The following is a 23,875-nucleotide window of genomic DNA, read 5'->3' as shown; positions in this document are numbered from 1 at the left end:
AAATCAAGATTATACAGTAAATGACATCGTGCGGAATATGTAAACAAAATGGAAGATCTGCGCATCCAAAGTGAAAGCGAATGTAGCGGTTAACAGAAAATAAAACTTAGTATATACGTAATGAATCCTGGTCAAAAGATATTTAAACCAACCGCACCATATAAAGGTAGCTTTCCTCTTGATCACGAGGGTGAGTGTAAAGAGTTTATGGTAAGATATATGAAATGTTTAAAGAAAAACAAGCAAAGTAATTTTGTTTGCCAAAAGGAATCCAAGGATTACTTGCAGTGTCGTATGGAGAAAGGGCTTATGGCTGAGGAAGACTTTAAGAAACTTGGTTTTAAAACAGATGAGAAAAACCCTTAATTTTAGCAAGAATTCTTTTAATGCATGCATAGCTATATATTTTTTCTACCAAATGACATTGTCGGAGGTTTTAAGTTGTGCGTATCCTGCACGTGTTGGTTACTTTACTATGTATTTTGTTTTCTTGTATATGTTTCTGGTATGATTTAAATTATATAATATTACTAGCTACCAATGTCTGCGTTTTTTGTCTTGTCTGTTTTTACACTTTGCCCTGATGACAGAGAAATAAATGCTGTTGTGACTTTTTTCTAGTTTTTTTCCTATGAATAAGTTGTTACAAACATCAACCAACTAACTTACTGCTGTAATTAAGTAGCATCTATAATCCAGTGCTATGATATAAAATTTGCACAAATTAAACCGTCTCCTCAAAACAATTAAAACATATTAAAACAGTTTTAATTCATCTCATTATTCTTATACAGGTAAGATATTAAAATTGTAAACGTAAGATATAAGATACAAACAAGAAAAAATTTAAATTGAGAGATGACAAAATTAACCGTGTATCCCGTTTTGATTGTAGAACAATTTTTTAATGTTCACAGAGGTGTAATCTAGTAAATATATACCAAAACTTGGGGATTAAAAGAAAGATGGTGGATAAAAGTAGCTTCACACTATCTCAAGTAAAAAGTTTGGGCAATGTGGTTTATTTTGTGTAAATATGCAATCTTCATTTCAGTTAGTACAATAATTATTTTTTAAACTCATTTTAAAACTGAGGATAATCACAAATTGACAACGTATTATTTCTATCAACATGGAAAACTCTCTTGTCAATTTAGAATTTTGTCAGAAGATTCCTAAAGTAGAATTACATGCACATTTAAATGGATCAATATCTCAAAAGACTTTACGAAAACTTTATAATTGTCATAAAAACAAAGACGAATTATCATTCAAGGAAGATGACATTGTGCTGTCTGGACAGCAGGATCATACTAAAGCATTTAATGCCTTCAGACTGATTCACAGTTTAGTTGTCGATATTGAAAGTGTCAAGATTGTTACAGGTGATGTAATAAATGAGTTTTATGATGACAATGTAAAGTATCTTGAATTACGAAGTACTCCTAAATGTTTATCCAATTCAAGTAAGGATGCTTACATAGAAGCAATTGTTGATACAATTCAAAATTGTGTGACATGTCACGATGACTTGACAGTATTATTTCTTGTCAGTATTGATAGGGGGAGATCTATCCAGGAAGCAGAGGAGAACTTGAATTTGGCTTTAAAGTATCACAAACTTTTTCCTAAAATTGTAGTTGGTGTTGATTTTAGTGGAGATCCATCAGTTGGAGATGCAAAAGATTTTATACCTTACTTGAAATCTGCACGAAATAATGGTCTCAAGGTTGTTCCTCATGTTGGCGAGGCGAGTATAAATTTCTGGTCAGTCATCTATTTATGCGTTTAAACCAGACTATGGATGCTTTGAAAATTTTTTTGGTGTGTCTTGAAACTTTGTTGTTAAAGTGACGAAACAAAAAACTTACAAAGTGAAAATTTAAAACATCCTTTTTTTCATTCAGTGTAAATACACAACTGCATCTAAATGTTTTTCACAAATATTGCGGCTGTTGAAGTCTTTGCTCTGTATGCAAATATTGAAATTATAATTTTTTTTATTTCACTACTTACTCACCGTAAAGTTTTTTAAATTTTCCTACAGGTACAAAACCACAACGAAGATCTTCTTGTTTTACAATGTCAAGCAGATCGTATTGGTCATGCTGTATTTATTCATCCAAAACATCAAGGCTCAGAAGAGCTATTTGAAGAAATTAGGAAGTTTAACACACCGATCGAAATTTGTTTATCTTCCAACGTGAAGTGTGGTTTGGTGCAGTCTTTCTTTGAACATCCAATACAAGAATGGTATTCCTTACAACACCCAATCATTATATGCACTGACGACAAAGGTTATTCTCTTTGTAACTATTATTTTTTTGTGTGTGTTTTTATTTTTAGGTACCTTAGGGGAATTAATTTTCGCAAATTTCGTAAGTTTTTTCGCAAAAGTTGCTAAGTAACTCACTATTTCCGAAAATCGAAAAAATTAAGTCTCGCGAAACTTAAATATGTTCTTTTTTAAAAAATACGTTTTATACTATTTTCTCCCACCCTGCTTCAGTAGTTTTCATTTTATTTTATTATAAAAACCCCTGAAACACGTCACTGCGTTCGCAATAGGGACATCTGTTTAACCCTGGACGAATGTATATTGTTTCGGGATAGAACAAGTCCTAGCTCGCGCTTTCAAAAAAATGTTTAAAGGTGGGACAGACAAAAGTGACTTGTATTTTTTGCCGACTAACAATTTTTACCGACATTTTATCTTTTTTTCGCATTTTGTTAATTCAGCATCTTATGAAACCATAACGCTAACAAAGGAAGCACGACAAAAGGCCTTGTAGTCTCTGCGCTTATCTTCTTTTTAAATAACGTTTTAAGTAAGCGTAGCAGAGGAAAAAGAGAACAGAAGAAAAAAAACAAAGCAGAAGTTGAAGACCAAAGCAAAGAAAATGTTTAAATGAAAGAAAAAGAAACAAAAATCATTGAAATTGACTGATTTATATAGTTTTTATTCTCCTCTTGTTGATTTCTATTGAAAGAAATAAAATCTTGAAAATTCAAACTTTTGTGGTCATTTCACATCTGAAGATAAGTGGGCAATAAATGGCTAAATTATGTCAAGGTGCCAAGGTCCTGAGATTTTAGTGACTGCCATTACGTGGGCCAGTCTAGGAACTCCCGAGCTAAAGTTAAAACGTTGAAAAATGGGCTAGACCAAACTATGTTCGGGTCAGGTTCAACTGTGGAGAGAGGAGAGGACTAAACAGTACAAAAAAAGATGTGTGTTGTTTTCTTAATATTTAACTTTTTTTAGATACCAAATTAAGTTGACGTTAAGTCCAATGTATTGATGTATGCAAATGCATTTTACCGTCATTTTAAAAGTTGCTCCTGGTCCGTCAATTGACAGAACAGCTTGTTTAAGGTTGGGCCACCTTGTCAAAAGATGGGCTACTGCGTTTAAATATGGTTCGTCTCGTATATAGACAGGCTATGTTCTAAATTGGATCAGAATAACTGATTTCGCGAAAATTAATTCTTAAGAAAATTAGTTCTCTAAGATTTTAGTATAACGGAAAGCAACAGAAGTCCTGGCCTCAACAATGCATGCTACCCGGGACAACAATAATTAAATGGGAACGCGCTTTAAAAAAACAAATTGGTAACACACAATTTCTCAGCACGTGGTGAATTATATGCAAAAACCAAAGCTCTGTTACAAATGAAAAGAGCTCACTTTATGATTTGTAATTGCATTGATACTGTGTGCAAACAGCGAAGGTTGATCACGTAGCTGACATGTGGAAAAATTTAAAAACCTATCTAAAAGTAAAACCATATGTAACCATACTTTCTTTTTATATACCGTTATACCAGCGTATTTTCTTTTTTTTTCTGTCAATAATTCTTTAGGCTTATTCGATACTTGTTTGTCAAAAGAATACTCCATTGCAGCGAAACTGTTAAACCTTAGCGAGAAGAAAATATGGGAGCTGTCCAAAGAAACGATTAATTACATCAGTGCTTCTGATGCTGTTAAAGAACGCTTGAGAAAGATTTGGAAAGCCATGGAACTTCAAGTATTTGAGACATAGAAAGTTGACGTAAATGGATTTTTTTAATGTGAATTTCTATAATTAATTTCTGTTGAATGTAAGCATTTTTTAGAAATGTATTATGTATTTTAACTTTCAAAAAATATAGAGTCGTTAACCCGTGGAAAAATCCACAGGTTCGGCCTTCTTTAACACGCTATTTCGTGCGCCTGTTGCACGACACCTTTCTTGTGGACACACAAACAAATTGGAAGTGAACACAAGTAAAAAACTATAATAACGTATAAAAATGATTTATTTAGTATTTGACTTTTAAGACGTTTTATCGAAATTATAAAACTGTAATATTTTATTCCATAATACAACTAAAGTTCAACAACGCCTTTAAAAGTTACAGTTTGGGGAAAGTTTAAAAACTGTACTGCCTAATATGTCCTCAGAAGGTCAGTAAAACAGTCGATTCCATTAATTTTGGATGGTTCCCTTCTCAACAACAACTTAACATTTGACATTTACAAACTTGCACTTAAGGCTATGAAGGTTTCCCTGAATATATTCGCCTCTCACTTTTTTTGTCGTAATGTACGGCTAAGAGAGTGCGATGTTACATTGATATTGAAAGATTAACAATCTGGCAAAATGAGAAAAGTTTTATTCTTTTAGCAAACTTTGTCTTAGTTGCATTCTTTTTGCTTGCCACATGTATGATGTGGTATTTTTTTTTCTTTTTCCCTACTTATAATACTAGACTTTCCTCTTGTTTTACACATAATTTTAAGTTTTAAACTGTATGTTTATATACATAACTGTGTGTCCATTTTATTGTTTAATAGAATTTTTACTGTTTTGTTTGTTTTGGGACGAAGAAGCGTCATGTATATGGATATACCGTGAAATAGTTAATTATTATTACTATTATTGACTGCTAACCCAAAATTACTTATACGAATTCTACAAATAAATATTATATATCTTCGTTAACTTTTCTTTTCCAAATTCTTCTATTTTGTCTAACTTTTTTTTAGTGTGATAAAACAAATGTCGGATGAGACAAGCGAGTTTCCATTTCGAGTATGGCAGTTGTTTTGGTACATATGTATACTTCTTGTTGGAGGTCTGGGAAATAGTATCGTGCTGATTGTGATTGCAAGGAGTAAAAAAATACAGGGTTCCTCCTCTTTCAATGTGTTCATATTCGCTCTTGCTTTAACAGATCTTTTAATTTCCTTGCTTGGTGTGCCCAACTATATTTTATCTACAGCCATTTTTTCACACCCAGTTGGCAATCATGGCGATTTTACTTGCAAATTCTTCACCGGCTACTTATTTCCCTTCTGGTTGCTCGACGTGTCAGCTTTTTTACTTGTTGCCATTATGCTGGATCGCAGGAGAGCAATACTAAATCCACTATCAACCCTTCATGGGTCGTCCTTAATAGTAAATTGTTTTACTGTACTTGGAATAATACTTCTTGCTTTTATTGTGCAATTGCCAACTGTGATTGGTATAAAATACACTAACTCGCATCCGACTGTTGGGAATTTTTGTGTTTATGAATATAAATGGCTTGAAGTGGTTCTTATATATGTTTTCGTGTTTTTCTTTGAAACTGTTTTACCCGTCATTGTCATGGTAACATCGCTGCGACAAGTTCGTCAAAAGTTGTTGGCAACCGATGACCTGTTGAAGATGTCGATGTATGCGTATCGAAACGAGCAGTTGTACAAGGAAAAGAAAAAAATAATCATGTCCAAAAAAATCAGAACTATCGAGACCATGAAATTAGTTGTTCTCGCTTACTTTTTTTGCATCGTTCCAAATAGTGTGTTTTACATGCTGTTTCAGTTCGCCAACGTTCGAACGCTTACGTGGAATTCTATTGGCTATCAACTTGTTGTTTTGCTTCGATTTTCGAATAGTTGTGTCAATCCTATTCTCTATAGTTTCCATAGCAACGAATTTCGTAAACATTTTCGTCAAGTCTTCAATTCAGTTGTGTTCACAAAAAAAACTATCAAAATTGAGTCAGTCAACGGGAGAAAGGTTTATACTCCATTACCCGAAAATTCACCTTCACATTCATTGGCAATATGATGATTTAGCGGGACTATTTTTTATTGTGGGGTTTAGCTTGGGTTTGCAGTGCAAAATATAGAACAAAAATGGGTTTTGTATTAATGTTTGAGTGACGTTGCATTGGTAAGTGAAATTCGCCAAATTATCCCAAATTTTCTCAGTGTAAATGGACTCTTAAGAGTTAAACATAACCATAGAATTGACATAATATTCGTTTTCTACTACCAGTTTGACAGTCAAAACAGTCCTAGCTTATCATTTAAGAGCTTTTGTCACCTAATTTCATATGAGAAAAACATTCACCCATATTTCTCCATTTCATGAAGGCTTGTATTGAGACTCGACTGTGCATTTTGTTGTGGGAAACTTTTTATTTCTAAATGTATTATTAAACTTTATATATCCATAAAAAGTCGGCAAGAGAAGATTGTGTATAGGTTCCCCCAAAGATAGCGAATGGGTACTTGTTTATGTGAATTGCAGACCCTTGCTTACACCCTATCAAATAGATAATATCAAATTTCGAAACAAAAATGTGTATATTTTATACATATAATTTATATACCGTATTTTGTAAGTTTTTATAAAATTTATTTCTATATTATATTGGATTTTATCAATTTCCTAAAAAGTGACTTTATTATTTTTTTTATTATTAACAATTATAATTTTACAGGTTGACTACGTCAGAAATATTTACAATCCTGGTATCAATGTAGGACCTGTTGAAACAAAAAATAGTAATAAATGAAATTTTAAAATTTTAATTTTCTATACATATTATACAAAAACAAATAAATAAATAAGGTAATCGAGAATAAATAAATTAATTAGATAGGTGAAATGGAAAAAAGCAAACTGGTACACTGATGACACTGGTACACTGATGACGTAAGAATGGGATAGCACGAAAATTATGCTACACTGCTTAGTCAAAACACTCACACACAGGCAACTGAATTTGAAGCTGTTATTTTCCGACCAAAGTTGATGTACGAAAGGACGCACTAGAAAATATAGCATCTAAGCCAAAATCACTTACAGCCCATCAATCGCTAAATCCAAATGTTTAATGATACGCCTTTTATGTAAACAATGGCGCGTCATTTAACATAGTGGCACGCCATGTTCATTGGTCTGTTGCTTTTTACGCGAAGACATGCTTGAGTAAGAAAATACAGTCAAGAAGATTGTCAGACGCAACAATAAAACTTAAAAAAAATGTTGATAGCTCTTTCAGTACATCACACCTGAATCTGTGAACTCATTTCGTTCTTCGAAAATTCAGACAGGTGCAAAAAACATTTAACAACTACAGATTTACAGTTCGTACGCACAGATGTGTAAACTTCCATCACTATTTACACAGGTTTTTAAACGAAAAGTGGGAAGAAAAATCGTGGGGGCTGTTTTAACTGAGAACCTAACAAAGATAAATATTCCCTAGCCTAAATATTTCATTTCTAAAGATCAGCTTACGAGCTTTTGTTAGACTTTTTAGATAGCTCGCAAAATAATTCAATTTGCTTAACAAAGACGGAGGGGGAAATAATTTTTCGGCTTAATTATGTGTACAAGGTAAATGTTGAAAAATACAGGTAGAATTAAATCGATTGGTTTGAGAGTGTGAACGTTACAACGGAGAGGGTTGAAGGATAAAAAAAGGTAATCTTTCCCAATAATAAAAATTTAAAATTTGGGTAAATGCGGCAATATTGGTACCCTCTTGGATAGATAATATCATTCCCTTTCCCCCTTCCTTTCAGGATCTATTTTTCCTGCACAATTTAAATATTTTTCCGGATATTTCTAATTTGCAGTTTGTTACGTCATGCGTGCCCTACTGGTTAAAGGTACTAGCGAAATTTTTATTATCAAGTAGGCGGGGTTATTCTACGACAACGAAAGTCTTAATATAAAATAAATATTTGTCAACGTTTAACTCGTGGGTGGGTATTTACCTAGCTAGTTTTCGGTTGCCGGAAGATGCATCAGGAAATAAAAGAAATCAAAGCATAAGATATCTGAATTAGAATCTAAAGGTATTGTGATGAAGAAAGCTAGTTTTTCTTGTCATCACTTGAATGCAAGAAAAAGTATTTAAAATTATAAATTAATCTACATAATAAAGTGTGGGGCAATGGATTTCATTATGATACAATTCTGTATGATTCTTTTGTGTCACGCTTCATTCGTTTCCCTGATGGAATTGAAGCCTGAAGGGTGAGTAAGAAATATTTTTTGTGAGATACATTAACAGAAGTAAACCTGCACATTATTTTCCCGAGTGCTGCAGAAATGATGGATCGAGTAGGACTTAAACCCACGATCTCTCGCTTGCTGGGTGAATGCTCTACCGACTAGCTTTGATCCGATGATATTTCTCTAGCGCATGTAAATTAGTTTTTTTTTTATCTTTTGAAATCTATAGCATATTTAGCATTTCTTGAAGACTCTATCATCAAATTCCGCTTTTGGCTAAAATACGTTTTTAAAACCTAATCTTGTCCCTAAGACTTGGTTTCCCTTTTTTAGTTGGACGGGAGTTTAGTGAGAACTGCCGATATGAATTAGAAAGACACGGCCTGGTACCCAGGGATAATTTTTTTTTCGGGATTTTCAGGTTTTATTGAGGTAAAAGTCGCACTATAAAAATCTACAATAACCTGAAGACACGGCAGCGAAAGAAAATATGTTTCATCACTACAAAAATGTTGATTTTTTAAGTAAATATAAGAGAAAGCCTTACACATTTCCCTACAGATTAATTTGCTTGATTCTTTGCATCAAAAAATGCAATTTCAGCACGTTCATAAAGTCACCTTGTTTTCGCCTAGTTATAAAACAAGTATGTGAATTCGCTAGTCGAACTTTGATCTATAGCTAATTAACTTTATCTTCAAAACACGAAAATTTGCTCCCTTACATCAGCCTCGTCCCCAGACCTTTTGGTCACTTACCGGCGCTGCGCTTATTGACAGTCTTGCCGTTGGATATAAAAGAGTTAACACATCATTGGGTTGAGGCTCGCATGTTTAGGATCACACATGCAAATTTTAGTAAATTACAAAGTCGTATTTTTTTTTAGAAAAAATGTGTGTTCCAAAGTAACAAAGTATGATGGATATGTGTTGAAAAAATCAACTTACGTTGGATATGAGAACTACATGACTTGTTGTGGGTTGTTTTGTTGGAGCAAGTGTCAAAAGTCAAGGTAAAAGGATTCATAATATTCATTCAAGCTGTATTATATTATCATTGACAACTTGGAGCGCAATCTGAACGTACTTTACTGCGGCTATTGACGCTGTGTTGTTTGTTTTTATTTACAGTTTTTACGGTTCATAACACATTCATGAAAAAAATTTTCTTTTAGACCTGTTCAGAAGACTTACACCAAAACAGTTAAAAAGACATTGTCTAAAACAACATACAGTTGTTGTACTGGTTGGGCACCTCACAATGGCGAATGTCCCATCGGTAAATATTTACATGTAGCTTTTGGTTAGCACAGAATCTTAAATCTGCAACTTCTCACAAATTCAAGAATCGCATTTTCTCGCTTTTTCATTAATTCGGAATTGGATAAATCGCAATTTTTTTTAAGAAGAAAGTTATAAAATATTTGTGTCTACACAGGGATGACCTCTATTACAAAGGCACGTTAATAAAATTCGAATTAATTAAGATGGTATAGGGATTTCAGATTATGAAACCTGATACAATAATTTTTTCTTTTATTCTCTTATGTGCATCGACTATCATTTCAAACCTGATTTTGTGCTTAGCAAGAGTATACATGGTTAAAGCAGTATTTTAAATGTTCTTTAGGTGTCTTTTTTTAAATGTGGTATATATCTAATCTTATAGCTATTTGTCAACCATCTTGTATCTACGGGAAGTGCACCAGCCCTAATACATGCAAATGTTTTTCTGGGTTTTATGGACAACGCTGTGAAAATGGTAAATATCTTTTTCTGATTGATCTATCTCTATATTAATAGTACCCGTGTCTTTTTGCGCGAGAAAAAAAAATGCGATATATAATAATGATATATATTTTCTTTGTATATATCATTATTTTCAGACATTAATGAGTGCAGTGCAAAGCCTCCTGTATGTGAACAGCTGTGCCAAAATTTACCTGGTTCCTACGCTTGTTCATGCAAAAGAGGATTTAACAAAGTTGGCTCTCATCCTAAAAATGGAACTTGTCGGAGTAAGTGTTATGTTTAAGAACCTTCTGCAGTCACAAAGAATTACGCCTGTCGAAATGTTTTGACCAATTATACGTTTTATAACAGATTTTTCCTTAAAATACAGCATTCAAAATTTTCGTTAATTCACCTATATATCATTAATAGCAAAAAGAAAAAGGAATCATGTTTTCCTTCAATTTTCCTGATTTTTTTTGTAATAGAACAAATACAAGCCTTCTTACCCTCTCATCATCATATCATTTTATTTCACGATTTTTTTTTAATTCTAGTGCTCAAAACACCCTTGAAAGTTACATAATTACTTGATATGTATATTTAAAAATATTTACAAATCAGTTGAGAGCGAGAGAATCCGAAAGCACGAAATTATTGTCCAATAAGGGATTACGAGCTATCGCATCTGCGTGATCGACAAACCGGCCTTTTTGTCCAAACTTATGCAATTAGAATGATCTCTTGTTAATAGCAATATTTTGTTGACTACCAAGTCACTATGCTTTCTGCTACAAGTAAACCCTTTTGTTAACGGTCTGGAATTTAAGTTGAAAGAAAAATTAGGCAAATTTTTTAATAAACTTCAGTCCTAACGTCTATTCCCTAAACAATTTTTCTTGCTGTAGCAATCTTCCGAGTTAGACTAAGTCTTCTCGGAGATTACATATAACAGTGTTTTATGATAGCACAGTGTGGTTCGGAAAAAATGTTTGTGTGTGTGTTGAGTATACTACTGATGAAAAACAAAGTGTTACAATCACAATGCCAGTACTGTTTCGGTGCAAAAATTACTAAGCAACCAGCCTAGAAACTTACGAGCCAATGAGAACCCTCTATCCTTATCAACCTAAAAGCCAGTGTTTTTACCTTACTAATAAAAGGAAAAATAAGACTTGCATACAACTAACAATATTTTCTTTTTTTGCTGTTGTAAGTTCAACCATAGATACCTCCAAGTTTAACGAATAAAAAAATCACGGTAGCCGAATAGACTACTTTAATCATTCTCATTTTAGATATCAATGAATGTGCGTTATCCAAATCTTTATGCAAGTGTGTCAGTAGCTCTTCTCGTTGTAAGGCCACGTGCATGGATACGATTGGTGGATACAAATGCGCATGCGCAAAAGGTTTTAAGTTATCCGGGAACTTATGTGTAGGTACGTATTCTTTTACTCCACAGTAACTTCACAGTACAATATTTGTTAACGTTCTTTGAGGCTGCTACTTAACAAGATTTCAGCATAGTTTCGCCTGCATCTGCTAAATAAGAGGAGGAGAACATATCACAGCTTTTATCAGCATTGATTAACTATTTTCTAATTTACTTAAAAACGTTTAAACCGTTAAGTGTGATTGTTTTAAAAAAAAATTGTTCTAGGAACACACCTTGCTTCATAATTTTTGTCTGTGGCACTTGGTGTATCTAGCATGATAAAGAAAAGAGACTACTAAGTGGTATAATCGAGCAAAGTATATAATTTGCTGTATATGTCTTGATATTTCAGATACGAACGAATGTAGCGCTGGATCACATTCTTGTGACCAACTGTGTTTCAACAACAAAGGCATTTACACATGTGGATGCAGACCTGGTTTTAAATTGGACAAGCGAGACAATAAAACATGTTTGGGTGAGTAAGAATTATTTTTAAACATTGATATCACACCCGCTCATAACGAGCAATCTAACAATATCTACTGATAATTTTTTGGCTTATTTGTGCTTTCATTAGACGTAGGATTTGCCAATTTCATTCCAAGGACAATACATCTCGCTGTTCGATATTTAAATAAAGAAAATAGGACCTGGGAGGAAAGTTAAATGTTTGTCCATGATAACTAGAGCGCAAGAATTTGGGAAATAACGCTGTAATATTTTAAAACCGGTGCAAAAACATCTAGAAAAAAATTTACACTGAAAAAGAAATCTTGCAAAACAATACTTTTTTCACATGCTGCGGTTACACTGCCTTTTGTGTCTGTTGCCCTGGTCTAATATCTATGTTAACGAAAGTTCTGTGAACATTGTTATTTCTTTAAATTCCAAGCGTGTATTTTTTAAACTAAATACTAAAATTACAAAATCAGGAAGTACCGGGTGATCAAGTTCATAAAATGAATTTAAAAATCAACAACAACGGATCAAACTAAAGGCGATTTTTACATAAAATCTTAATCGTAGCTTTAGTCGAAAAAAATTATCTTATCGTTGCAGCGCACCCGACATTCAATAAATGTCCATGGACGAACTTACTATAGAGAGTACACTGCATATACAAACATTATCATAAAAAATCATGAAGTTTTTTTTTTGTTTGTTTATGTTGCAGACATCAACGAGTGTAGTTACAGTAATGGCGGTTGTGAACAGTCATGTGTAAATTTACCTGGAACTTATCAATGCAGATGTAGAGATGGATTTCAAATGTTGTATGACAACAGGACATGTCAAGGTTAGTACCTTGAAGCGGAATAGTTACCTTGTCGTATTTTATTTCCAGAACGGAAGGCTATAGGTTCAACACCTGGTCAATTCATAAGAATAATATTCAGTCCGTATTTATGCTTGTCAGTCACTGTGCTTTCACGACAGCCGTAGCTCAACCGAGCAACCTCGATCCGAGGTTTTCTTGCCTCTTGTGGTATATCTGACGGCGAAATGAACATTTTCGTAACACCTGTCAATAACAGCCACGCCAATGAGACAAATAACCCTGGGGACAAGGTTGTCAATTGAGGATTTTAAACACGCTGAAAGTCTCTTTGCAGAACCCTATCACTGATAACAGTACCAACAGGAACTGAATAGATAACCATAACAAACAAATAAACAAACAAACAAACAAACAAACAAACAAACAGACAAACAAAAAACTAGCCTGAATGTGTCGCTGTTGATCTGTCAAATGTGTTCTCAAATGTAAAGACAAAAAAAACCTAAACTATTTTTAGGAAAAAGTAATCTTGTTCTCTTAGACATAAACGAATGTGTATCCAGAAGGCCTTGCGACCCTACACGTGGCATATGTCGAAATACATACGGGAGTTACGAGTGTTCATGCACGAATGGTTTCACTTTAGATCAGTCCGGTGTGATTTGTGTTGGTAAGTATGTGTGTGTTGTCATTAAAATAAAATTAAAGCCGGAGGTTTACAGACGATGTTTTTACTTTGACAGAGATTTTTTAACGCTATTAGAAAAAAATTAAGAGTACCAGACAATTTTCTTTTTTTTTGGGGGGGAACACGGGGGGGAGAGAGAGAGTTGTGCTTTTTCATTGGACGGATTCGACGAAAAAAAGATTCCATTAGACTCTGGTTCGGATATCAGTGAATTTATACTGAAGAATATAAATTTTTTCAACAACCAACCCAGTTACGAGAAACAGAAAAAAATAAATAAAAAATATAAATCACTTTATCATATTTCAGATATTGACGAATGCGCCAGCGGTAACCATGGTTGCAGTCATCAATGTAGTAATTATATTGGCTCCTACAAATGCAAGTGTTTAAAAGGCTTCAAGCTTTCAGCCAATCATAGATCTTGTAAAGGTTATTGAAATTACTTTACTATTTAAACAGTTTGATTTAGTCTTCATCTGTTTTGTTTGTCCTAAGAGGTGCCTCTATCACTATTTTAAATGGAATATGTTGTAAAAGGTCTCGGAACAAAGTTGTATCCGTTTATTTCTGTTTTTAGATGTGGATGAATGTAAACTGGGGGAAAATCGATGTCAACAAATTTGTGTGAATGAAATAGGTTCTTACACGTGTAAATGTAGAAAGGGTTTCCAACTCGATACAAACGCTCATAGATGTTTGGGTAAGTGAGGTAATAAATTGAACATGGCAATCGTTTTTGTTGTCATGCATTGATAAGGAAAAATGTATTTGCAGGTCTGCTTTTTACACGCCACTCTTTGTACGTCCTTCTTTCACACAATAAAATTTCCTGCAACCTATTGAAACATAGTTTACTTTGATGAAGTTAAAAGAAAAGATATTCTTAACATTTCTCAGACTTTAGGAAAACATAACTCGATATGCCACTCATCGCCCGCAATTTGGGCGTCAGTTCTGCCTGACCATTGATGAAGCTCCATTTGTAAATATTCTTGAAATATCTTTATTATTCTGCTTCAAATTAGGGCAAGTAGAGTCAGAGAATAGGGCTGTGGTAAAATGGCAAAAACTTAACTCATTCAGTCTGTCAAGCCATGGGAATCTTAATGCTGAAACAATAAATATCGTTTTTTTACTCAAGATGTCCTAATTTTATATGTGATATTTATATCTTGTTAATTTAGCTTTGCCGTGTCCAAAATTACCAGACATATCGTATGGCAAACTCACGTGTCCATATGTTACACCAGGTTCAGTTTGTTCATATGAGTGTGACCAGGGATATTTTTTAAGTGGAAGTTCTAAACACACATGCATGGAAGGACAGAAATGGAATGGCCAACCTACAACGTGTAAACGTGAGTTATTTAGAGTTTATTTTGTAGTAACAGCAAGACGAAACCTCTTCAGTAGTTTCCAAATAACTGGAATACTATTGCCTTAAAATTCTCGTAACTCGACCCCTTAAATATTCTCAAATAATTTGTTACCTACATACATTCGGAGTTTTTTCTTGCTGATTCAAATATTTAATACTTTAAATTATTGTCTTCAGTGTGTTTGAGTCTATTTAGTTTACTTATTCGCCAACCTTAAGGACGTGTCCGAACGTTAATATTCACTAGAACGTGAAATGCAGCTAAAATTATTGTTTCATTTTAAAGCAAAATCTTGTCCAGCAGCCCTCGCACCTATCAATGGTAAACTTCTTCTCCCCTGCGCAGAGAAGTTTGGTTCCCGCTGTGTTGTTCAATGTCGACATGGTTACTCGATACAAGGATCTGGGTTTACTGAATGCGGCATTCGAAACAGCGTGATTGGCTGGAGTGTAAAGGATAATGTCTGCAAAGGTGAAATACTTTTAGTAGTTCATAGGTTATATAGTTTACCTTCTGAAAAGTTTACCGTTAGATCTTCACTGTTAGTTTATAAAAGCTCCAAGCTAAAAGTCATCCGTTAAGAAAAAAACTTAATTTATGTTAAGGAAGCATCCGCATTACTGTTTCAACTGTGTGTGGTGGAATTAAAAGCATGGGTGGATAAATATTGCTGAATGTGGGGGGAGCAGATAAGTGTTGGTGGTGGGGAGGGGGTTAGGTTGATAGATTGTATTTTGGTAAGAAACCAAAAATTTGTCTGATGGTAGTTAGTTAGAGAGGAAGACTACTTTATATCGGTGTTTAGTAGATAAAAAAAATATTGCTAGATAGCATCGTTGCAGTTGCACCTAATTTTTGTCAAGGTAAAACTATAAAGCGCAGATCATAGAAAAATGCTGAGGATGACATAACAAATTTCAGAACAATACACCGTCTCACACACTTTCTATTCTCTCCAATTTTTATTGTCTCAGTGTTTATTATTTATTATTTTAGCTGTTCAACTTTGTCAACCAAATCCTTGTCAACATGGCGGAACTTGCTACGCAGTTTCATTCTCTTCGTACGTTTGTGACTGCAAGGGCACAGGCTTTGTTGGAAAAAGTTGTTCCCTTGGACTCATTGAACTATCAGGACTTCCTACGTTGGTTGTCAATCAAACATCCGAAATGATTCAAATAAGGGCAAAACCTTCTCAAGAATTGATTATAACTCCCACAGTACCTAATAGAGGCATAGTATTTTTACCCAGTGTTTTGAGACTTGTTCATCCGAAAACCGAAGCACTTTTCCAAGTAAAAGCAAAAACAATGACTGGTCGAATGAGAGTATATTTTAGGATATCCGGAGCTAGTAGCGCAGAATTTCTTCCACCTGTATCTGTTGTTATGCGGGTGGTTTCGAAGGATTACATAACCGCAGAGAGGCTGATTACGTCAGACTTTTTATTAAATCAATGCCATCCAATGAAAATCGGCGACTGCAAGCACAACGATAAGATCATAAAACTTCACTCAAGTTGTTCTTGGAGTTCCAAAGAAACTAAAGGTCATATATCAGTCGGTACAAACAATCTACGTCTCCCATTTTCTACATCTGGTTTCACACTTCCTGCAAATCTTAACCAATTGACAGATGGAGAATTTTTCTCACCGCGTGTGAGCATATTGGAAGGGTTACGGAAAGGAATAGAAAGCTGCCCAACAACATCCTGCAAGAATCATCTCTCAACTGCTGAACATGACACCGTTTTGCGATACAACATTTTCATGAAAACCTATTTAAATCAAGTCTCAAAACTTGCGCCCTGGTACTTCAATGTCCTTCTGCATCATTCCTACAATGGATTTGACGTCAGCAATTTCCAATCCTTGGTATACAACGGGGTGATACCTAACATACCAACCTGCCCGAACTTACCTAAACTATACAGCTGCATGTTTTCCATGTTTACCAGTAGAGCTTCAGTTGAAATCCAATTCATGTCAAATATTTTTAATACGAGAGGTGTGGCCACATCTTGTGTTGTTGTTGATATATGTCATGACGTTTACTACATGTCACTCCCTCTTACAAGAAGTATCCATGCAACTGAACATCTTAGACAGTCCGGATTCCTAAATACTGAAATGTCAGTCTCAGGGTTAAGTATATCTACTGGAGCAACGGTCCTTCGAAAATGCTTGAATATAAATAATCTTCATAAGCCACAAGAGGTGTGTCTAGAAGGAAACATATGGATCAAGTTGGCGTTAGTTAGGCGCATTGATATGTCCAATATAACTTTCGATGGTGAAGTTGTCATCAAAGTTAATGATGTCAATAAGGTAATAATATTGACTATAGTTCTCGAACACCACAGTTTTTAAGCCTGTTGTTCTCAATTCCTGCTCATAAGCTTGTCCAATTGTCCAGGTTCCTTTTGAATTTGCGAAACCTCCTTTTTTCAAAAAAAGTCTGGGAGTCAATCTTAACGGCTGGTTAACTATGTTACATTACAACCAGAAATACATAAAGCATTGCTTTAACTTAATTCCATGCACAAGCCGTTTTACCGTCAGTAGATGGCACCAAATGAGCTGACAACGCTGCATTTAAATTTTGCTGGAGTAGGGAATCGAACCTAAACTTTGACTACAAACCGAATGCGCTACCACTACACCATCTCCGCTTATGGCCCATATGTCTGAATAAGAAGACGAAACATAATAGTCGCGGAAGCTCTCAACTACTCTGCTCACACCTATTTGTCTAATAAACCTTTTTATATAATAAAATTTGGTTTTCGGGCAAAGTTTGCCCGTTGCCGTAAAAAGACACGCATACCCACGCATGCGGTATACACTTAATTTTTCAATTAACTAGATGATTTCCTGCTACCATTGTTTTATTTTTTTCCCATAGCTTGGATTGACTCGGTTTGATGAGCCATACAGGGCAATAGCAAAAGGAGTTTTGGATCTCACAATTAAAATGCCGGTAGCCGGAACAAACCTAGTAATGCAAGTGTCCGACAAAAACGCAAATATCTATAAGAAATGCGTAGGTAGGCTTTCTTAATATTACGGGCGTAACCTTTTTCTATTTTTTATGTTATTACTACGAAAGAACAAATAGATCCCAGTGCTCAGCATTTATACAAGAATGCTGAATATTTAAGGAACTTGATGAACTGATGCATAATTTTTCATGATTTTTCTTTTCTAACACCTCATTGAATTTAAAGAGTAAACCACATTTTTTTTTCACATCTCATCTTTAACGTTTTGATTAACTCTACGGTTTTAGTTGAAGGATGTATATTAGTAGGCAAAATGTTTTTGTTACAAGCTGGGCATTTTGCATTTTGAAGTGTCTTTCCTTCAACATTTTTAATCGTGCATTTTAAACAAAAGTGGTGTTCGCAAGGTGAAATAAGAACAGGCCTTTTCATTATGTATTTGCAATAGTTGCACATGCAAAAAGACAACTGTGGATTAATATCAGCCTCAAACGACTCTTTCTTATAAATCTATGTCCAGTTCATCAGGTGTGTTATTTATAATCGTGTCTGAGACCTTTCTGTCCCAAATTGGGTGTTCTGCACTTCTTCTTCAAGCATTATTAACTTTTTTTCCTGCCACCTCTTAATAATGAGGGCACAGATGTACAAACCTCACATTGTGTGCTGTGGACACTCCAAGATTTAAGTTTAGAGTCAGAGAATGAGCCTCTTTCTTCAATGTTTTTCACCTTTGAATAACACTTTAGGCAAAAATGAGTTGGCTCTTTGTTTGGGTTATCTTCCTTTAAATTTTCCAGAAAAACTTTAGTAAGTCTCTCGTTGTGTTTCGGTACCAGGAATTTATCTTTTTTTAAAAGAAAACCGCACATTCTGCATAACTTGGCTAGGTAACTGTGATGAACACTAGCTTCGTCGACCATTTTTATGAACACTGCTTTTCAAAATATGTCACCAAATAATGTTTTAAAATTGATATTTAAAAAAATTGGCAGTGAAGTGGTCTAAGTAGATTTTTGAAAAGCAAGGTTTAAATTTTATGATTCTTTTTACCGCAATGAAAAAAATTGCTCGGGTCGTGAGATTTTTAAGGTTAAAGCTAGGTCAATTTTCAAAATTTTTAGCTAGCTAAATCCCGCGATTTTTGATGTTTTGAAAGCAAACGGGACATCATTTGTTTTAAAAATGTAGACCTGGTCACACTCTCTCGATTACGCCCTAGAAAGGCTAACATTTGTTGGCCTGTTTTTAAACTACAGCTCCATTTCTAAGGATGGGTAGCGTTAGGCCTCGCATGAAATCCGCTCAAAATTTCCGGCTTAGGGATTTTAAATCCGCGCATGCGCATACTTATTGTCCGCGCCGTGTGCCCGGCTAAATGGCCGTGGGACGAAGTTGGCGCCATACCTTTCTTTTTTGTTTTACATAATGAAATTTACCTTGCCCCAAATCAACTTTATTATAATTTTAGGATCGTTATCAAAACCAAACCTCAACGATGGAATGACAGTGGTAACGAATAGTAGCAACATCAAGTTTATTTATAATTCACCAATCATTACATTCCAAGCGAAACATGACGTCATGAACAACCAATCAAATGCTGTTGAAATAAACTCAAAATATTATCTGGTTGGCGGATCTGTCGTTGGCATAAAAAATCAAATGCAGTTGAGAATAAAGCTCAGCGTGTTGCTAAGCAACATCAACGGTCTTTTAAGGTTCACTATTGGGGATATGAAAATTAAACAATTTTTGTCCACTCAGAAAGTTCAGTTGACTGTGCTCATAAACAAATTAAAATTTGGGATGGATTACAAGTCACTGATGACAGAGACAACAAATTTAAAACGAGAGTTGCATCAATTATGGGATCTCTTAGATGGCTTGATAACAAAAGGAAAGGTTGACCAATCAATTAACAGGATGGTGATAACAAGAGCTACTTTCATACTTCGTTTAATTCGTCAAACAGACATAACTCCATTGCCAGTGTTGACTAAAATGGAAGAGAAAGAAATAGGGTTGCAGTTTGGATTCCATGGCACAATCTGTCTATATAAGTTATGCATTCAACACTGCTTGCTAAATGTTTCTTTTTCGAAACAAGATCCGACCAAAGTTTTAATCAACTGTCATACGCAAAAGGATCAGTTTATCAGACCAAAAATTAAACTGGAGAAGAACAAAGACGTTGTTATTACAATGAGTACACAAACAAACCATTTTGAAGTGAAATTCCCCACTGTTGTATCCATGTTTCATCAAAATGTTCCTGGCATTTTTTACTTCAATGAGAGTAAAGCGTCATGTTATGTGCCAAACTTTGATCTCGGTGACGGCATATTTTCCAATATCACCGCGCTTACGGATTTAGACACTACATCAACATGGCTATCACTTGTGTTCAAATTATCTGGTCAAAGTGATGTGTCATCACACTTTGTTCAACAGTTTCAGTTGGAAATCAATTCGTTTTTGAAACAAAATGCCGACGCTACGAAAAACAAATTAAAAGTTCTTTCTACAAGACTTCTGGAAGCTAACCAAAAGTTAAAGATTGCTGAAAGTCTCTTGTTAAAATCGTCAAATACATTAAAGAGATACCAATACGAGCAGAAGGTGGCAAAATTTTTGTACATCAGTTCTTTAGTCAATTTGAATAGGTCTCGTATTCAATTCAGATCCTATCAAGTCACTCATTACCTAAGAAATTATAAACTTATCTTTGACAGTATTTGCAAACTCAAGGTTTGCCGTCAGCAGTGTATTATGACAGAAGCTTGCAGAATATGTCAAGAATCTCAAACAGTGAAGACAGATGTGTTAAAATGCTCTAACGTCAAGAAAAAGGTCAGACTAACTCAAGAAGAAGAATATGACGACGCATGCCATGAAACAAGAAAGTTTTATGAAACCATCTACACGGGTACGTGTGTCGGTGGAGGAGACTCCTCAGGAATAAAAAGTGCCCTACCAAACTGGGCAGCCGGTATTGGTCACACGATTGGAGGACCTGTTGGAGCTCTAATAGGAGGGTTAACAGGCGCAGTTGTTGGTCAATTTTTTCAAGGATGTGAGGACACGTGGGAAAAGTTTATTAATAAAAAGATTGTTACTGTTCCTTGCAAAAAGATTCGTTTAAAATCTGTCGTACAGGAGTGGAGTGAATCGTCGTGTATGGAGTACGAGAAAAATATCATGACGAAGTTTCAGTCACCTAAAGAATGTAACTGCAGCAACGAATGTGTGACCACGCAAGATCCGAATTGTCTTCACGAAAATGAAAACTGTCGTGGACGTCACAAAACAGCTTTGACTAAACTACTGCAATCTGCAGGCGTTTTCAAAAGGAGTGCTACGGAATTTTTAGAATGCGAAAAGAATGTTACCATCTATCAAACTCAACTATCCAAGGCTACTGAAATCCTTAAAAACCATGTCGGACAGCACGAAAGAGTTCAAGTCTCGCTTAATCAAATCGTAGTTTTAAAGAAGAAACTGGAAGTAGACATTGGTAGATTAAACCAATCGAGCAACATCGATCGTTGTTTATTAGATAAGTATGAAAATAAAGATTTGATAGCCGTAAACGTTATTAATTTTGGACCAGTAATAAACCTGGAAACTGATATTGATTTCTCAGTGGATGCAACTGTAAATGGGAAGCATCGATTGGTGCATATGTCTGTGAATATTTTAGACGTTCGGTTGCATTTAAAACAAAGCATCAAAAACATTTTAGCAGAAGTCTTTTGTGAGCAATACACACGAATCAACCATCCACAAGCTTTACCGGAAAACCCTTATCGATTGCAAGTGGAAGCACCATTAGGGTTAGTAACCTATTCAAAAGCTGATGGCATCTGCAACACAATCCTTGGGCTGTACAAGTTCCTGGAATACCCTATCGATTCTCTGCGTACATTGGCTCAAAGCAGAGAGCGAAAAGTTCGCGATTTAAGAAAATCTCTACAAAGTGTAGAGCTTGAATTATCAAAACTGAAACAAAATAAGAATCAAAATAAAATAACACAACTCGAAGTAAAAGCTTTAAAAAATAAAGTAGAGGTATTGAAGTCGAAGATCGAAGAAAATGGAGTATCTGCAACATTAACCAGCTGGAGACATGACATGGAGGTCTTCAACAGGGAAGCTAACTTCATTAATAACTACGGATTCCAAGATACTGTAGCGACAGTCTTTGAAAGGTTTAAAGGCTTAGCAGGTCTGTCAGGTATCGAGGAGAAAAGATTTTTTGTTGGTCTTGAGAACTTGAGGTCATCATTTCATTTGATACTACAGGAGAATATAAGTCTTCGAACCAGTAAAGATCTTGATCAATTCAGTTTTTACTTCCGCTATACGTTTCTGCAATTGTGGAGACAAACGAAATATTGCGCTCAAGTTCTTCCGGTGCATTTGGAAAGCCCGTCATTAATGGTGTCGCTAATTGGCGATGTCGTTAATCTTGAGTGCAAGGTGATGACAACTAAGAACGTTAAATACTTTTGGTATGTGAATCAAAAAGAAATACCCTGGGAACATTCAAAAAATTTAAGCATAGTTGTTGGCAGTTTGTCTGAAGGCTCGTACAGGTGTAAAGTCGAGACGCTCACAAAAATGAATGTCTCGAATGACATATACATGAAAGTTGAAGCTCGACCAGTTGTCGTACAGCAGCCCGCTGACGTTGACATTATATCATCAAACAACAAATCAAATTATTCTTTCATGTGCAACTTTACGGGAAATCCTGCAGTGCAAATAACATGGGAGTATACACCTTTTACACGAGCTTCAACAAAAGTTCTTTCATCAAAAGATGAAATATTAACAATCCAACATTCTGATGTGCAACCCGGTTTTTATGTATGCAAAGGCTCAAATAAACATGGAATTTCAGTTAGCCGTCATGCCAGAATGAGTGTTCTCAAAACATGCGTTGCTCATCAAGCATTTGTTTTGTCACTGAGTATACCTCGCAAAGAAATGACAGATATGCTTAATCGGATTTTTTACTCGAAAAGTGCAAGTAAAGCCTGGTCAACCTCACTAACACAAAAAATATCAATAGCAGTATCCCACCAAACCAACATAATAGCAAAGGTTGCGTTCCGGCTGATAGATTATGTGGTGGAAGATAAAAATCGATGTCTATTAGATGACAGAAATATGTTAACTTTAGTTTCTCGCGCAAAGGCTAACATGGTGCAGCTTTTGAAGAACGTTTTGGTAACGTTGTCTGTTAAAGTGGACGAAAGTGCAACATTAGCTGAGTTGAGGGAGAATCTTCGATCAACATTGTTGTTAGAACCTGACGTCCCAGGATTTTGTCCTCGTGGATATCGCCTGCATGAAAGTCAATACAAATGCGGTACACGGTTTTTTCTTTATAAAAATAAATGTTAAAAGAATGTTTTGCTTAAAATTGACAATATTCTAAGAGTACTGTGTAAACCCAATCTTGCTCCCAGGTATTTTACCTATTTAATGAATTTGACAGCTGCGAGATAGCAGTGTAAGGGCAAGAAGTCCTGGGGACGAGGATGGATTCCGCCCTGAGCAGTCATGGGTAAAAATAAAACAGGCATATGGTGTCTTTTTTAAAGCTTACATTCTAAAAACAAATATAAAAATATATAACTAAATGTTTCCCCTTAACACGTCGCCTGATGTTCGTTAAGAAAGTTCTTACTTGTTTCCAATTGTATTTATATTCTCTTCTAGTTGAATGCAAGCCAGGAACTTATGAAGCTCATGGGAAGTGTATACCATGTTGGAAAGGTAGTTACCAATCTTCCAGTGGTGCATTACAATGTTATCTCTGTCCAAATGGTCAAACTACAGAAGAACGAAGTTCTGTTAGTCTGATGGCTTGTAAATAATTTGAGAGGAAATGAGCTTGTCAATGAAATATTTTTGAGTTATTTCTGATGTGACCTGTAGAATAAATGCGTATTATCTTACGGCTGGAATTTCACTTAAGAACAAAAAGGAGACAGACTGTAACAAGAATAATTCTTTCACTTGATTGGATAATTCGCTAACATCCTTTGTTTTCATCAC

General features: G+C 35.0%; 5 protein-coding genes across 5 annotated transcripts; all 5 read left to right on the top strand.

Annotated features, from left to right (window-relative positions):
• On the top strand, positions 1–541 carry LOC130645621 (cytochrome c oxidase assembly protein COX19-like). The gene has a single exon (XM_057451660.1). The coding sequence runs from the start codon at positions 121–123 to the stop codon at positions 364–366; it is 246 nt and encodes an 81-aa protein (XP_057307643.1). The 5' UTR covers positions 1–120; the 3' UTR covers positions 367–541.
• A 134-nt stretch (positions 542–675) lies between these two features.
• On the top strand, positions 676–4,246 carry LOC130645620 (adenosine deaminase-like protein). Its single transcript, XM_057451659.1, has 3 exons — positions 676–1,750; positions 2,048–2,297; positions 3,865–4,246. The coding sequence occupies exons 1-3, from the start codon at positions 1,133–1,135 to the stop codon at positions 4,044–4,046; spliced, it is 1,050 nt and encodes a 349-aa protein (XP_057307642.1). The 5' UTR covers positions 676–1,132; the 3' UTR covers positions 4,047–4,246.
• Positions 4,247–4,585: 339 nt separating this feature from the next.
• Positions 4,586–6,714, top strand: LOC130645619 (type-1 angiotensin II receptor B-like). The gene has a single exon (XM_057451658.1). The coding sequence runs from the start codon at positions 5,046–5,048 to the stop codon at positions 6,099–6,101; it is 1,056 nt and encodes a 351-aa protein (XP_057307641.1). The 5' UTR covers positions 4,586–5,045; the 3' UTR covers positions 6,102–6,714.
• A 2,490-nt stretch (positions 6,715–9,204) lies between these two features.
• Positions 9,205–14,363, top strand: LOC130645618 (fibulin-1-like). Its single transcript, XM_057451657.1, has 8 exons — positions 9,205–9,297; positions 9,460–9,563; positions 9,954–10,046; positions 10,171–10,302; positions 11,314–11,457; positions 11,806–11,931; positions 12,631–12,753; positions 13,277–14,363. Exons 1-8 carry the CDS (start codon positions 9,251–9,253, stop codon positions 13,507–13,509), a joined length of 1,002 nt encoding a protein of 333 aa, XP_057307640.1. The 5' UTR covers positions 9,205–9,250; the 3' UTR covers positions 13,510–14,363.
• Positions 14,364–19,234: 4,871 nt separating this feature from the next.
• LOC130646079 (uncharacterized) lies at positions 19,235–23,723 on the top strand. The gene is made up of 2 exons (XM_057452216.1): positions 19,235–23,183; positions 23,537–23,723. Exons 1-2 carry the CDS (start codon positions 19,235–19,237, stop codon positions 23,692–23,694), a joined length of 4,107 nt encoding a protein of 1,368 aa, XP_057308199.1. The 3' UTR covers positions 23,695–23,723.
• The last annotated feature ends 152 nt before the right edge of the window (positions 23,724–23,875 follow it).

Source organism: Hydractinia symbiolongicarpus, chromosome 5 (assembly GCF_029227915.1).
Source record: "Hydractinia symbiolongicarpus strain clone_291-10 chromosome 5, HSymV2.1, whole genome shotgun sequence".
NCBI classification, from domain to species: Eukaryota; Metazoa; Cnidaria; class Hydrozoa; order Anthoathecata; family Hydractiniidae; genus Hydractinia; species Hydractinia symbiolongicarpus.
This window is presented reverse-complemented; position numbering and strand designations above follow the sequence as displayed.

Excerpts from the sequence above, each read along its gene's own strand:
- LOC130645618 (XM_057451657.1), top strand. The coding sequence starts at position 9,251 with ATGACTTGTTGTGGGTTGTTTTGTTGGAGCAAGTGTCAAAAGTCAAG. Across the intron at positions 11,458-11,805 it reads ATCCGGGAACTTATGTGTAG|ATACGAACGAATGTAGCGCT; the intron begins GTACGTATTCTT and ends TTGATATTTCAG. Across the intron at positions 12,754-13,276 it reads TGACAACAGGACATGTCAAG|ACATAAACGAATGTGTATCC; the intron begins GTTAGTACCTTG and ends TTGTTCTCTTAG.
- LOC130646079 (XM_057452216.1), top strand. The coding sequence starts at position 19,235 with ATGAAATTTACCTTGCCCCAAATCAACTTTATTATAATTTTAGGATCG. Across the intron at positions 23,184-23,536 it reads TGAAAGTCAATACAAATGCG|TTGAATGCAAGCCAGGAACT; the intron begins GTACACGGTTTT and ends ATTCTCTTCTAG.
- LOC130645620 (XM_057451659.1), top strand. The coding sequence starts at position 1,133 with ATGGAAAACTCTCTTGTCAATTTAGAATTTTGTCAGAAGATTCCTAAA. Across the intron at positions 1,751-2,047 it reads TTGTTCCTCATGTTGGCGAG|GTACAAAACCACAACGAAGA; the intron begins GCGAGTATAAAT and ends ATTTTCCTACAG. Across the intron at positions 2,298-3,864 it reads TATATGCACTGACGACAAAG|GCTTATTCGATACTTGTTTG; the intron begins GTTATTCTCTTT and ends ATAATTCTTTAG.
- LOC130645621 (XM_057451660.1), top strand. The coding sequence starts at position 121 with ATGAATCCTGGTCAAAAGATATTTAAACCAACCGCACCATATAAAGGT.
- LOC130645619 (XM_057451658.1), top strand. The coding sequence starts at position 5,046 with ATGTCGGATGAGACAAGCGAGTTTCCATTTCGAGTATGGCAGTTGTTT.